General features: G+C 44.8%; 1 protein-coding gene across 2 annotated transcripts; it reads right to left on the reverse strand.

Moving 5' to 3' along the window:
- Nucleotides 1–461: 461 nt before the first annotated feature.
- Nucleotides 462–4,344, reverse strand: LOC123062102 (bifunctional riboflavin kinase/FMN phosphatase). 2 transcript variants are annotated; one of them, XM_044485443.1, is made up of 10 exons: nt 4,144–4,344; nt 3,667–3,853; nt 3,456–3,586; nt 3,012–3,081; nt 2,691–2,756; nt 2,118–2,272; nt 1,942–2,031; nt 1,678–1,829; nt 1,357–1,449; nt 462–1,114 (listed from the first exon to the last, which is right to left on the reverse strand). In XM_044485443.1, the coding sequence occupies exons 1-10, from the start codon at nt 4,205–4,207 to the stop codon at nt 950–952; spliced, it is 1,173 nt and encodes a 390-aa protein (XP_044341378.1). In that variant the 5' UTR covers nt 4,208–4,344; the 3' UTR covers nt 462–949. The 2 variants fall into 2 exon arrangements, with proteins under 2 accessions (XP_044341378.1, XP_044341379.1); XM_044485444.1 differs by having other exon boundaries at nt 1,678–1,817; nt 4,144–4,343.
- Nucleotides 4,345–10,774: the final 6,430 nt, after the last annotated feature.

The raw sequence follows: 10,774 nt of genomic DNA on the forward strand, positions 1-10,774 counted from the left end.
ATACGACTACAATACTTGATCATGTTTGATACCAAAAAAGATTTGGAATTTTTTGAACTTTTTTTGAATTACTATTTTTTTGCGTATAGGGTGCGCTGATACTCAGGTTCTCCTTCATATTTTCCATTATGGCTAGCTTTATCAAGATGAAAACACATTATGTCGTGCTGTTTTTGGCAAAAGATCATTCATGCGTTTTGGAGTTTCCAAATGCTTCCGAAAATAGCCAGCTGCTCGATCACATTTCATACAAAGAATAACTTTTGTACATGTATACTTACATGAGTACTTTAGCTAATGTGCAAGAACATGTCTTTCTCTTGGAACATTATTTGACAGAGCATACTTATTTTGATATATACATTACTGCATCCTTTCACAAATATAAGATGTTCTAACTTTCTCCTGAATCAAATGTATATACACAAGTTTTAGTGTGTCCGTATGTAGCTATATTGAAATACCCAAAACATCTTTATATTTGTGAACAGAGGGAGTAGCAATTTGGATGGTCAGGATGGACATGGAACATCCCTGCTGCTTCCCTACATTTCTCATCCTGCCACCGGTTATGGCCGTGAGCACATACAGGCACAAAACGAGCTCCTTCCAAGAGTATACATGAGAAATGCTTAAAACTATCAGCCCGTAAATAATCATTTTCTACCCCCTCCCCCCACTTCATTGTCTGTACACATTTTATCCACACGACAAGGCACACACAATGATAGATAAAATATTACAGTGTATCTTCTGATGTGAGTCTGTCAAAAGATACCAAGAAACTGAGAATATCGAGAGATTCCACCTTCATGAATGTAGTGCAAGCTTCGTTCCCGGCAGCTCTTCCAACTCTCCCAGCAATCCCTACATGCCTTTATAAGGGAAATAAGTGATACCCATAATTTTTGTCAATAATATCAGATAGCCTGTAGTGGCACGCCAGGCATCAGGCAAGAAGAAGTCCGTTTCGTGGCTCTGCATATTCAGGTAAGGCTGGGAGGTCCAATGCACCCCTTGTCTTTGCATATTCACAGAAAGCTGGGAGGTCTAGTGCATCTCTTGCAGTGGCCTGGTCTTCGTCAGTTATGCTCATTGCTTGAGATATATTTTCCTGCAACAAAGGTTATAATCATGTTTGGACTTGCATTCAAGGTTTTGACAATGGTCATATGACAAAGTTGTAATTTAATATGCTTGGTTCTGTCTAGCGGACTTCTGTGTTACATGGCGGAGAGGGTCCATAGTAGAGTACCAAATGGAAATAGTGTAAATGAAGAAATAAAATACACAGCATAATGAATACAAAGTGTCAACTTCATGAATTTACATTTATTTACATGATAAGGTCATTACCGAGCTTTGGAGCTTCCGGATGTAGCCAATTAATAGAAGCTCCAAGGAATCCTCTGTTTTGGCCTTGTTGTGAGAATCAAGAAAGCATATGTGCTGAAAAGGACAACCACAGTTCAAGGCTGGCAAATTATTTCGTTTTACAATCCTTTGGCAATAATGCCACAGCAGTTAGCAAAGTCTGGAGTATTTTGCATGTGTTAACCTACAGCAACAGAACTCCCAGAAAACACAACCCTTTAAATTTGTAAATGACAATGGGCAGTTAACACATCTTAAAGGTGCAGAATAGCCAAGAGATAAGACTAAATTTAAAATACCAACCATCACTCTTTCGAATTTTCCCGGTGAAAGATCCCACCCAGTGCTGACCACCGCTTTAAAGACTCCATAAGTTTCTGACTTGGCCCAACCAAAGAAAATTCCTGATATTTGATCAGGAATAGAGTCGTAGGTGCACTCACCTGTTGCAAAAACTGTTCTGTGTTAAAAAATGTGCTGTTACAGTATTTTGCAAACCACTATGTGCTAAGAAGTGTAATATTATCAGCTGTTGACATATTAGAAGAACATAAGAAGGTATCCGACCTGCTATAAGTGTATGAGTATTGTTTTGAACCGCATCACCTATCTGAGCATTTGAGAGTAATGGTTCCATGGCCAAAGCACCTTGGATGCCTGCAACATAAATGGCAGCCAGCAGACTTAAATAATTGAAATAAATCAACAAAAATGAAGCTGGTGGTTAATGGAGAAAGAATTACGATCTTCAAATGGGGGAAGACCCCACAACTCAGGATGGAAGTCTAGCAGTGAATAGAGGATGAGATCAGCAATTGAGTAACAATGCCTTTGACTTTGCAGTGATGGAACAGCAACTACCTTCGCCCCAGAAGCCTTGGCAGCCTGAACTCCAACACTGAGAACATTTTGCCAGCAAAGCAGTAAGTTCAATTAAATACAAAACAGGTATTATCTTTTAACAAAAGCAACGTTAATATCTCCATGAGTGCAGAAATTTGGCATGGTACTATACTCTAAAGTGTAATTGTCTTGGGTGTCAACACTTGGAAAATGCATTTGAAAAATAAAATAAAAAGCATATAAGCACTAGCTTCTAAATTTGGTTTTCTTAGCGCAACTATATCGCTACTATGTCTATGTTCGGCTATTTAAGGCTGCTATCCATACTATGATGCACATTCTAACAAGTTGTCTGTTGTCGGATAAGCTAAATCTCGTATGAAACCTAAACTTCTTCCATTTCCCTTTCAAAAGGAAAACTAACCATCATTGGGGGGAAAAGCCTGTACGGGAGTAGTGTTTGCTATACTTACAGAGAATCTTCTATGACCAAACATGACGACGGATTTACACCAAGCCTCTTTGCGGCCTCCAGAAATCTACAAAAGCATTGATGACACATAATCAGCAATGTTATGCACAAAGCAAAAGATGCTTTAAATCATGTTTTCACCAAAAATTGGTTATGTTATATGGTCAAATAAGATGACATTATACGTGAATGTTCCTGGGACACACAGGTAATTTCACTGCAAGTTACACCGTATGATGTTGCACAGAAATAGTGCAGTTTGTACATGCTAATCGCTGCAGAAACGTGCAACAAACATTTTGTAAAATTTTGAAGTACGCACATGTCAGGGCAAGGTTTTCCATGAGGGACCTGATCACCACCAAGAACCACCGAAAAGCAGTCTTTCAGTTCTGGAAAACAAGTAAAGATTTTAATAGATCAGCATACAATTCATAACATAAATAAATCTAGCACTTCATAAAAATTCCATAACTGCTATAAGTTTTGTGTTTGTGCAAGCGAATGTCTAGGGCACAGATGACTGAAAATCATAATTAACAACGATTAGTACACCCAAACTGTGAGCATGGAAACTCAGAAGATAGTCATGACAGATCAAGCAATGCCACAATTTCTTTCATCAAACTAATGACTTGGTACTATATCGACGGATTTATTCTTTCCTTTAGTAGAACAAAAAGTACTTGTTGCATTCCAAGTGGCACTTGTGGAATACCAAAAGGGGTGGCAAGTTATCCCATGTAGATTGAAGAAAGGTTCAGACCTCCTAGTTTCAAAATTTTGTGATCGATATTTCTCCTGATGGAATTTGAAGCGAGTGCCAGGGGTACTCCGTTCTTGTAGAGGTGCTTGAGAAGCCTGTTAACCCCTGGAAGTGGGCTTGCCCTTTGCCACCTGGAGAACAAATGAGGCCAAGTTCAGTGCTTCCGTTAATCGTGACTGACACTTGTTCAGCTGAGCAAAACGAACCAAACCTTTTGATATACAGCGGGTATATTGCCTCTGAATACTCCTCGACGGTGATGGGCAACCCATAGTCTGCGATGATCCCGGTCGTGGACTCCCTGTGCATCTGCCCCAACCGCTTCTCCTCCTTGGCCGCATCTGGGACCTCCCCGTAGGTCCCCAAGAACTCTTTCAAGACGTCCCTTGTTGCCCTCTCTGCACCAAGAGACACACCACACTTTACAAACTCCATATTGAACTTTTTTTAAGCTACATTCATATTGCACTTTTACTCTGCTTTACTGGAAAGGCAGCGCCTCGGCACAACAAATCGTGCTTCGAATGCAGGGCGTAGGTTTGGAGGAGATGACCAAACATCCCGCCACGAATAGAAAAAACAAATCCTTGTGTAACTATTCGAGCATAGGACACATCGACCGAACTAGGCGGAGCATCGAACGGCACGGGACGGCGGCTTGAGCTTGAGAGCGAGCGGATCCGCGTACCTGTGTCCAAGAGGGTGCCGTCGAGGTCGAAGATCACGGCGGAGACCCGATGCGTCGCTGCCATGGATGAATCGCGGAGGAGACGAGGCGAGTCACGGAGGAGATTAGCGGGTGTGGGCGCCGTGGGAGGGAGGGAGGGCTGCTCGTGGGATTTAAAGGGTCGGGACGGAAGGAGGCCGACGAGGGGATAGGTGGAATCGGAGTCCATTTGCAACGATGCGCGACCGGTCAGGTTCGGGGACGCAATTGGTCGATTCCGTGCCTAGTGGCGGATGCCGCGGCGAGAGTTCGGACGTGTTTTGCATCCAAAATCATATCAGTTTGTCTAATTCATATCTAGATGTTTTTTAAAGATGTCACATCTAAGCTTTCACAAATATATACTCTCTTCGTTCCCAAATATTTGTCTTTCTAGAGATTTCAACAAGTGACTACATACGAAACAAAATGAACGAATCTACACTTTAAAATATGTCTACATACATCCATATGTTGTGTCCATTTGAAATGCCTAGAAAAACAAGTATTTGGGAACGGAGGAAGTATAATGCATCAACAAGAAACAAAAAAAAGACCACAAACAGAGTGAACATCAGCTTAGATGTGACATAATTATGTCACATCTAGATGTGTCCTAGACAGACCCAAATCATATATCAATCCGCTGTCCCCGCTCACTTTTTCTCGCAAACCGAAGATAAACTAAAAGGCTTTGCGAGCGATTTAAACGAATTTTATCCGACAAACAGGAGACAAACTAAGGTGCGCTTTGTAGACGTCCAGGTAGCAGTTACGCTTGCGTCCGACTAACCTGGCCCACAAAAAACCCCTCCCTCGCCCGCGTGTATTTCCGTCCGATGCCAGCTGCCCGCATTCATGCTATCGTGGAGCGGTCACTCCTATTAATGCCGACCTAGAGCAGACATAAACTCTCATTGAAGCCGGCATTGAAGTGGCGTGCCGGCCGAAAGAGTGTCACTCGCTGCACGCACGGCTGAACACAACTCCTCGCTGCATTCAACCGGCTTCAGACAGCCTCGCTACCTTCATTAAACCCGCATGTGTGCCGAGAAACCTACTCCGGCAACACTTCTGTCCGCCAGCTGGCCGACATTAAACACAACGCCGATTGGCTCTTCGAGTCCGCCCGCTATTTAAACGAGGCCATACGCCGGGCAAGAACCGCACCACACCTCCTCCTTGCACCATATTCACTCTCCATGGCATTCGACAAGCAGGAAGAGGAGTTCTACGACATAAAAGTCGGCTACGTGGCCTACCGAGCCCGCCTGATACGAGTTAGGCAACTCACTGCTCCACCTCCCTCGCCACCCTAGGCCGTCAGCACCATGGGCGAGGCTGCAGGCGGGCAAGCGAAGGAGCAAGCTGACGCTCCAAGCTGACCCCTTGTGATAGCCTGGCTTATCAGGGATGATAGCTTACTTATATCAATAAGGAATTCCTTTTTTTTCGGGAGCCCATTCGGAAAGAACTTCAACGTTAAGCGTGCTCAGCTTGGAGTGATTTTAGGATGGGTGATCGGCCAGGAAGTTGGTTTCGGGTGCGCACGAGTGAGGACAAAGTGCACAGGAAAGACTATTATTGTGGAGGCCAGTCTAGATCCCGTCAGGAGTAACGGCCGCGGCGGATGTGTCCGGAGTATTACAAGTTGGTATCAGAGCCGACCCTTGCGGTTGCACGGATGTTTGCGGGCCAGGTACGCGATCATGTTGTGCATGGCGTTTGTGACCCGTCGTGGCACACAACATGGCACATGTGCTGGACTAGACGCACAGACGTATGCGCCAAGAGGGAACGTCCTGTGGCCGACTAGGACGTCGGTTCCTCTGAGTGGGGGTAGTGAGGTGTATGTGATATCCTGACTTATTAGGGATACTTATATCAATAAGAAATTCCTTCTTTTCTTGGAGCCCATTCGAAAAGAACTCCAAAGTTAAGTGTGCTCGGCTTAGTGTAATTTCAGGATGGGTGACCGAACGGGAAGTTGGTCTCCAGTGCGCACGAGTGAGGACAAAGAGCGCAGAAAATACTAGCATTGATCTATGAGGTCAGTCTAGTAATGACGCTAGCGAGTGTGTCCAGGCGTTACATCCCTGGTGTAGCAACTCGCGGCTCCAAGGCAGCTCCCAAAGGAGTAGCTAGTTGTTCAACGCCGTCATGCGTGGGAGCACGGTGGCACAGGCATCGTGGATGCAGCGGACGCCGCCGTGTCGTCATGCTCCTCCCGCGCCTACGGCCACGCCATCCGTCTCAAACGTAGGCGTAACCACGCCCTACCAGCGGAGGCGGCCAACATGCCCGCGGCCACCACCGAACCGAGGAAAAGTAGACCATGGAGGCCGACATCGCTTGGGTCCCACGTTGGCCACCGCTACCTTGTCGCCAGCATACACAGCCGGTGCCTTGCCTGATTCAGCGCAGATCATCGTTGACCCCCGCCTTGGCTTCACGGAAGCGGAGTAGGCACTTGTAAGTGCATCTAGTGCCACCTCTAGTTGGTTTTGTAATATTGACGACAAACTTGGTTGAGGAACTAATGTGTTTGTGAGAATTGCAGGATAACACAGGTAGTAGTCCTTCATTGATTCGGTTTACCTACCAGAGATGACCCATAAAATTGTATGAAGACATTAAATACAATGGTGGTTCATGAAGACATTCACGATGAAGATAATGACTTGTGAAGACATTCACTTGAAGACTATGGAGTGCGAAGACATAGTTGTTTCGTAGTTTCCTTTTCTTCTTTATCGAGTCATAGGAACTACGGTACTGTTAAGTGGGGTCCTAGTGAACAAAGTCAGATGACTGATGTGATGCTCAACCAAAATCCTATGTCTTCAAGCGAAGACAATGAGAGCAAATATTATTCAGAGTTGGATAAGCCAGCTTTGCTTGTAGCCTAAGCCAAGCTGCCCGTGTGTTTGAAATCCGACCGTTGGACACGTGTCGGTTCCTTAGTGACCCAGGGTTGTTTTGGACATATCATGTCGGGTTGCCTCCAGGCTATAAATAGCCCACCCCCTACACCACAAATTGGTGGCTGCTCAGACTTAGTGCACGGCTTTTGTCGTTTGAGAGCAACCCACCTCCGAAGCCTTTGAGAGAAAGAGATGCTTGCGACGATGAAAGTGCTAGTGATCGACTAGAGGGGGTGTGAATAGGAGATTTTTATGAAAGTCTTCAAAACATGGAACTTTCAAAGACAAACGATAGAAATGAACCTATTAACATGCAGCGGAAGGTAGACTACACTAGGCAAGCCATAGTCAAGTATTCAAAGAAGTGAAAGCACGAAGACTATTAGCAGCTAGGCAGTATGGATCATGATGGAAGATGGTATGAAGCCAATTAGAACAAACAGTCACAAAGTGAAGACAAACAGATAATGCAAGCAGGCAATGACTTCACAAAGACCAACTGTAAATAAAGAGAAGGAAGGGATAGAACCAGTTGCTTGGTGAAGACAAGGATTTGTTGGACCAGTTCCAGTTGCTGTGACAACTGTACGTCTGGTTTGGGAGGATGAGATTCAACTCAGAAGACCGCATCTTCACCTTATTCCCCTTGAGCTAAGGACACAGAGTCCTCGCCCAATCACTCAGTTAAGTCTTCAAGGTATACTTCCAAACCTTCACAGACTTCGTTCACCAGCGATCCACAATGACTCTTGGATGCTCAGAACGTGACGCCTAACCGGCTAGAGGATTCACAGTCCTCAAGTGTAACAAGTCTTCAAATCACACAGACAGAAAGACTTCAGTGATGCCTAATACTCTTTGGCTCTGGGTGTTTAGAGCTTTGTCCTCGCAAGGATTTCTCTCTCAAAGGCTTCGGAGGTGGGTTGCTCTCAAATGACAAAAGCCGTGCACTAACTCTGAGCAGCCACCAATTTATGGTGTAGGGGGTGGGCTATTTATAGCCACTAGGCAACCCGACCTGATTTGTCCGAAATGACCCTGGGTCACTAAGGAACTAACACGTGTTCCAACGATCAGATTTCAAACACACGCGGCAGCTTGACTTGGGCTACAAGTAAAGCTGACTTATCCAACTCTGGATAAGATTTGCTCTTATTGTCTTCACTCGAAGACTTAGGATGTGGTTGAGCATCACTTTAGTCACTCTGACTTTATTACTTGGACCCCACTTAACAGTACGGTGGTTCATATGACCCAACAAAGAAGAAAATGAAACTACGAAACAACTATGTCTTCGCGCTCCAAAGTCTTCATGCGATGTCTTCTCATGTCATAGTCTTCAATGTGAATATATTCACATACCACCATTGTCTTCAATGTCTTCACACATTTTTAGGGGTCATCTCCGGTAGGTAAACCGAATCAATGAGGGACTACTAACTGTGTTATCCTGCAATTCTCACAAACACATTAGTCCCTCAACCAGGTTTGTCGTCAATACTCCAAAACCAACTAGGGGTGGCACTAGATGCACTTACAATCTCCCCCTTTTTGGTGATTGATGACAAACTGGTTGAAGTTTTCAACGGGAATAAAGTATGTGAAATTGTAAAGGATTGAGGTATTGTCTTCGTAAGTAGCAAAAAGGCTCCCCCTGAAGATGTGCATATAAGTATTTTGCTTTTGAATGCAAATGCACATGGCAGGTTGTACTTGCGGAGATCCTCTTCTACTTATGAAGACAATTCATCATGCATGAAGGGATATAGCAAAGATAATGACATGCATAATGAAAAATGGACGTCTGCAAAATGACTTCGTGCGGAATTTATCGTCGCACATACGGAATTTATCATCGCATCACATAGTTGTCCGAAAAGGTAGCAGACGACCATCAAGTTTAAGTGTTACAACTCAAAGAACCAAATGTATCAAAAGCGAGAGTTGTAAGCACTTGGCAAATGTAGCAAAAAGTATAGCAAACCACCCATATGGACCCGCTTGAAGACTATCAACTCATATGCTTCTCCCCTTTTGTTAGTAATGACCAAAAAGGTTTGAAGACATAGAGCTTTCTACTCGTTTCCGTGAGGAGTAGGCGAAGCAGCAGGGTCGTCATTGATGTTTGGTGGTGCAGACGAACTTGGTGCAGTGTCGATACACATCAAAGTGGGAGGTGGTGAGGTAGCATCATCTTGGTCATCAATGACTCTGGCATTAACAGTTGCAGCTGAGGAAGAATAGTCAGAGTCTTCGAGTGAGGGAGTCCGACGCAAGTGAGCGTTCCATGGAGGAGTGTAATCAAACTTGAATCTCTCCGTGAAGCCATCCTGTTGAAGATCATCTTCAGAGCTCAGCAGAGTCAGACTCTTCCACGACCGGCGACAGGTTTCATGAGTGAAAAACGCATTCTTGGTGGCAAGGTTGCGAATGCGATTGACATCCACCAAGAGGCTATGCATTTGACGCTTGAGACAGTCATGATGCTTATCCTGTTTCTGATGCAGGGCGACTAGAAGCTCTCGGTCATTGAGAACACGAGATCGTTTCCAAGGCCTTTGAGCAATTGTGCTTCCAGTGGCTTCAGTTTGGGTATGAGGGGCACGTGTATTGCCAACCAAAGGATAAACACGAGTGACGGCCTGAACTCCTTCAATGTGTTGTGTGAAGCTTTGGTGATTAGCATTGTGAAGATAAACAGGCTCTTTGGCAGGCTCTGGGTATATGCCTTCAACAGACAGATCAACCTTTGGCAAGAATATGAGATGGTTGCGCGCAGAAGGCTGATAGTTGATAGCAGAGTGAAGCTTGATGAGGCGCATTACCCATGGAGCATAGAACTTTAGAGCAAAGATACCAGAGCCAGATGTAGCCAATTGCCTGATGAAGAAGTCTTGAGCATTGAAGCTGATGCCATTGAAGATATAGAAAACCAATGTCTTCATTGCTCCTTCAAGCTTCGCTGCAGGAGAATGTCCTTTGACAGGCCATAGAGTTTGCCTGATGATGTGATAAATAGTGTGGGGCAGATACTCTAGGTCTTTGACAAAGAATTCCTTTGGATAGTCAGCGTCATGGGGCAGTGGCTTCATCATGCTCAACATTTGGCTCATGTTGGGCTCTGGCTTCTGAAAGATGCTCTCCAAGGCATTGCAGTGGAGCTGACAACCCGGTTCATAGTGTTCACCAGGAGTGGGCAGGGCAGTAAGCTCAATGATGTCTTGGGCTTTGACTTCGTGGTGTACATCACCTGTCATCCACTCAAGGATCCAAGTCTTCGGATCCCTGTTGTAGCCGCGAATGTGGAGGGTAGTATAAAATTGTAGCAGAAGCTCTTCATTCCAATGTTCTTTGGCAGTCACAAAGTTCAGAAGACCAGCATCACGGAAACAATCAAGTGCCTCTTCCAAGCAGGGCAGTCCAGCAATAGCTTCACTATCGAGACACATATCGGGAAAGATGCACCCTTGATCATAGAGTACACAGGAATAGTAACCATGCTGCTGGTAGCTCCAGAATCGATCAGATGAAATTCTTGGCTTGGAGTAGGGGTTCTTGGCACTATCAAAGAAGGTGTTGTGTGCAATGAAGCCATTTACATTAAAGGGTCCTGGTGAAGTTGCGGTACCTGGAAACCTTGGCAGCCTTGGCTTTGGCTTCTGTACCTGAGGTTGGTGCTCCACATGATA

Source organism: Triticum aestivum, chromosome 3A (assembly GCF_018294505.1).
Source record: "Triticum aestivum cultivar Chinese Spring chromosome 3A, IWGSC CS RefSeq v2.1, whole genome shotgun sequence".
NCBI lineage: Eukaryota > Viridiplantae > Streptophyta > Magnoliopsida > Poales > Poaceae > Triticum > Triticum aestivum.

What these genes read in the sequence shown, in the direction of transcription:
- LOC123062102 (XM_044485443.1), bottom strand. Translation starts at nt 4,207, where the DNA reads ATGGCAGCGACGCATCGGGTCTCCGCCGTGATCTTCGACCTCGACGGC. An exon ending in CAAAATTTTGAAACTAGGAG is followed by an intron (nt 3,082 to 3,455) that starts GTCTGAACCTTT and finishes CTTGTTTTCCAG; the next exon opens with AACTGAAAGACTGCTTTTCG. An exon ending in TCTTCCCCCATTTGAAGATC is followed by an intron (nt 2,032 to 2,117) that starts GTAATTCTTTCT and finishes TTTATGTTGCAG; the next exon opens with GCATCCAAGGTGCTTTGGCC.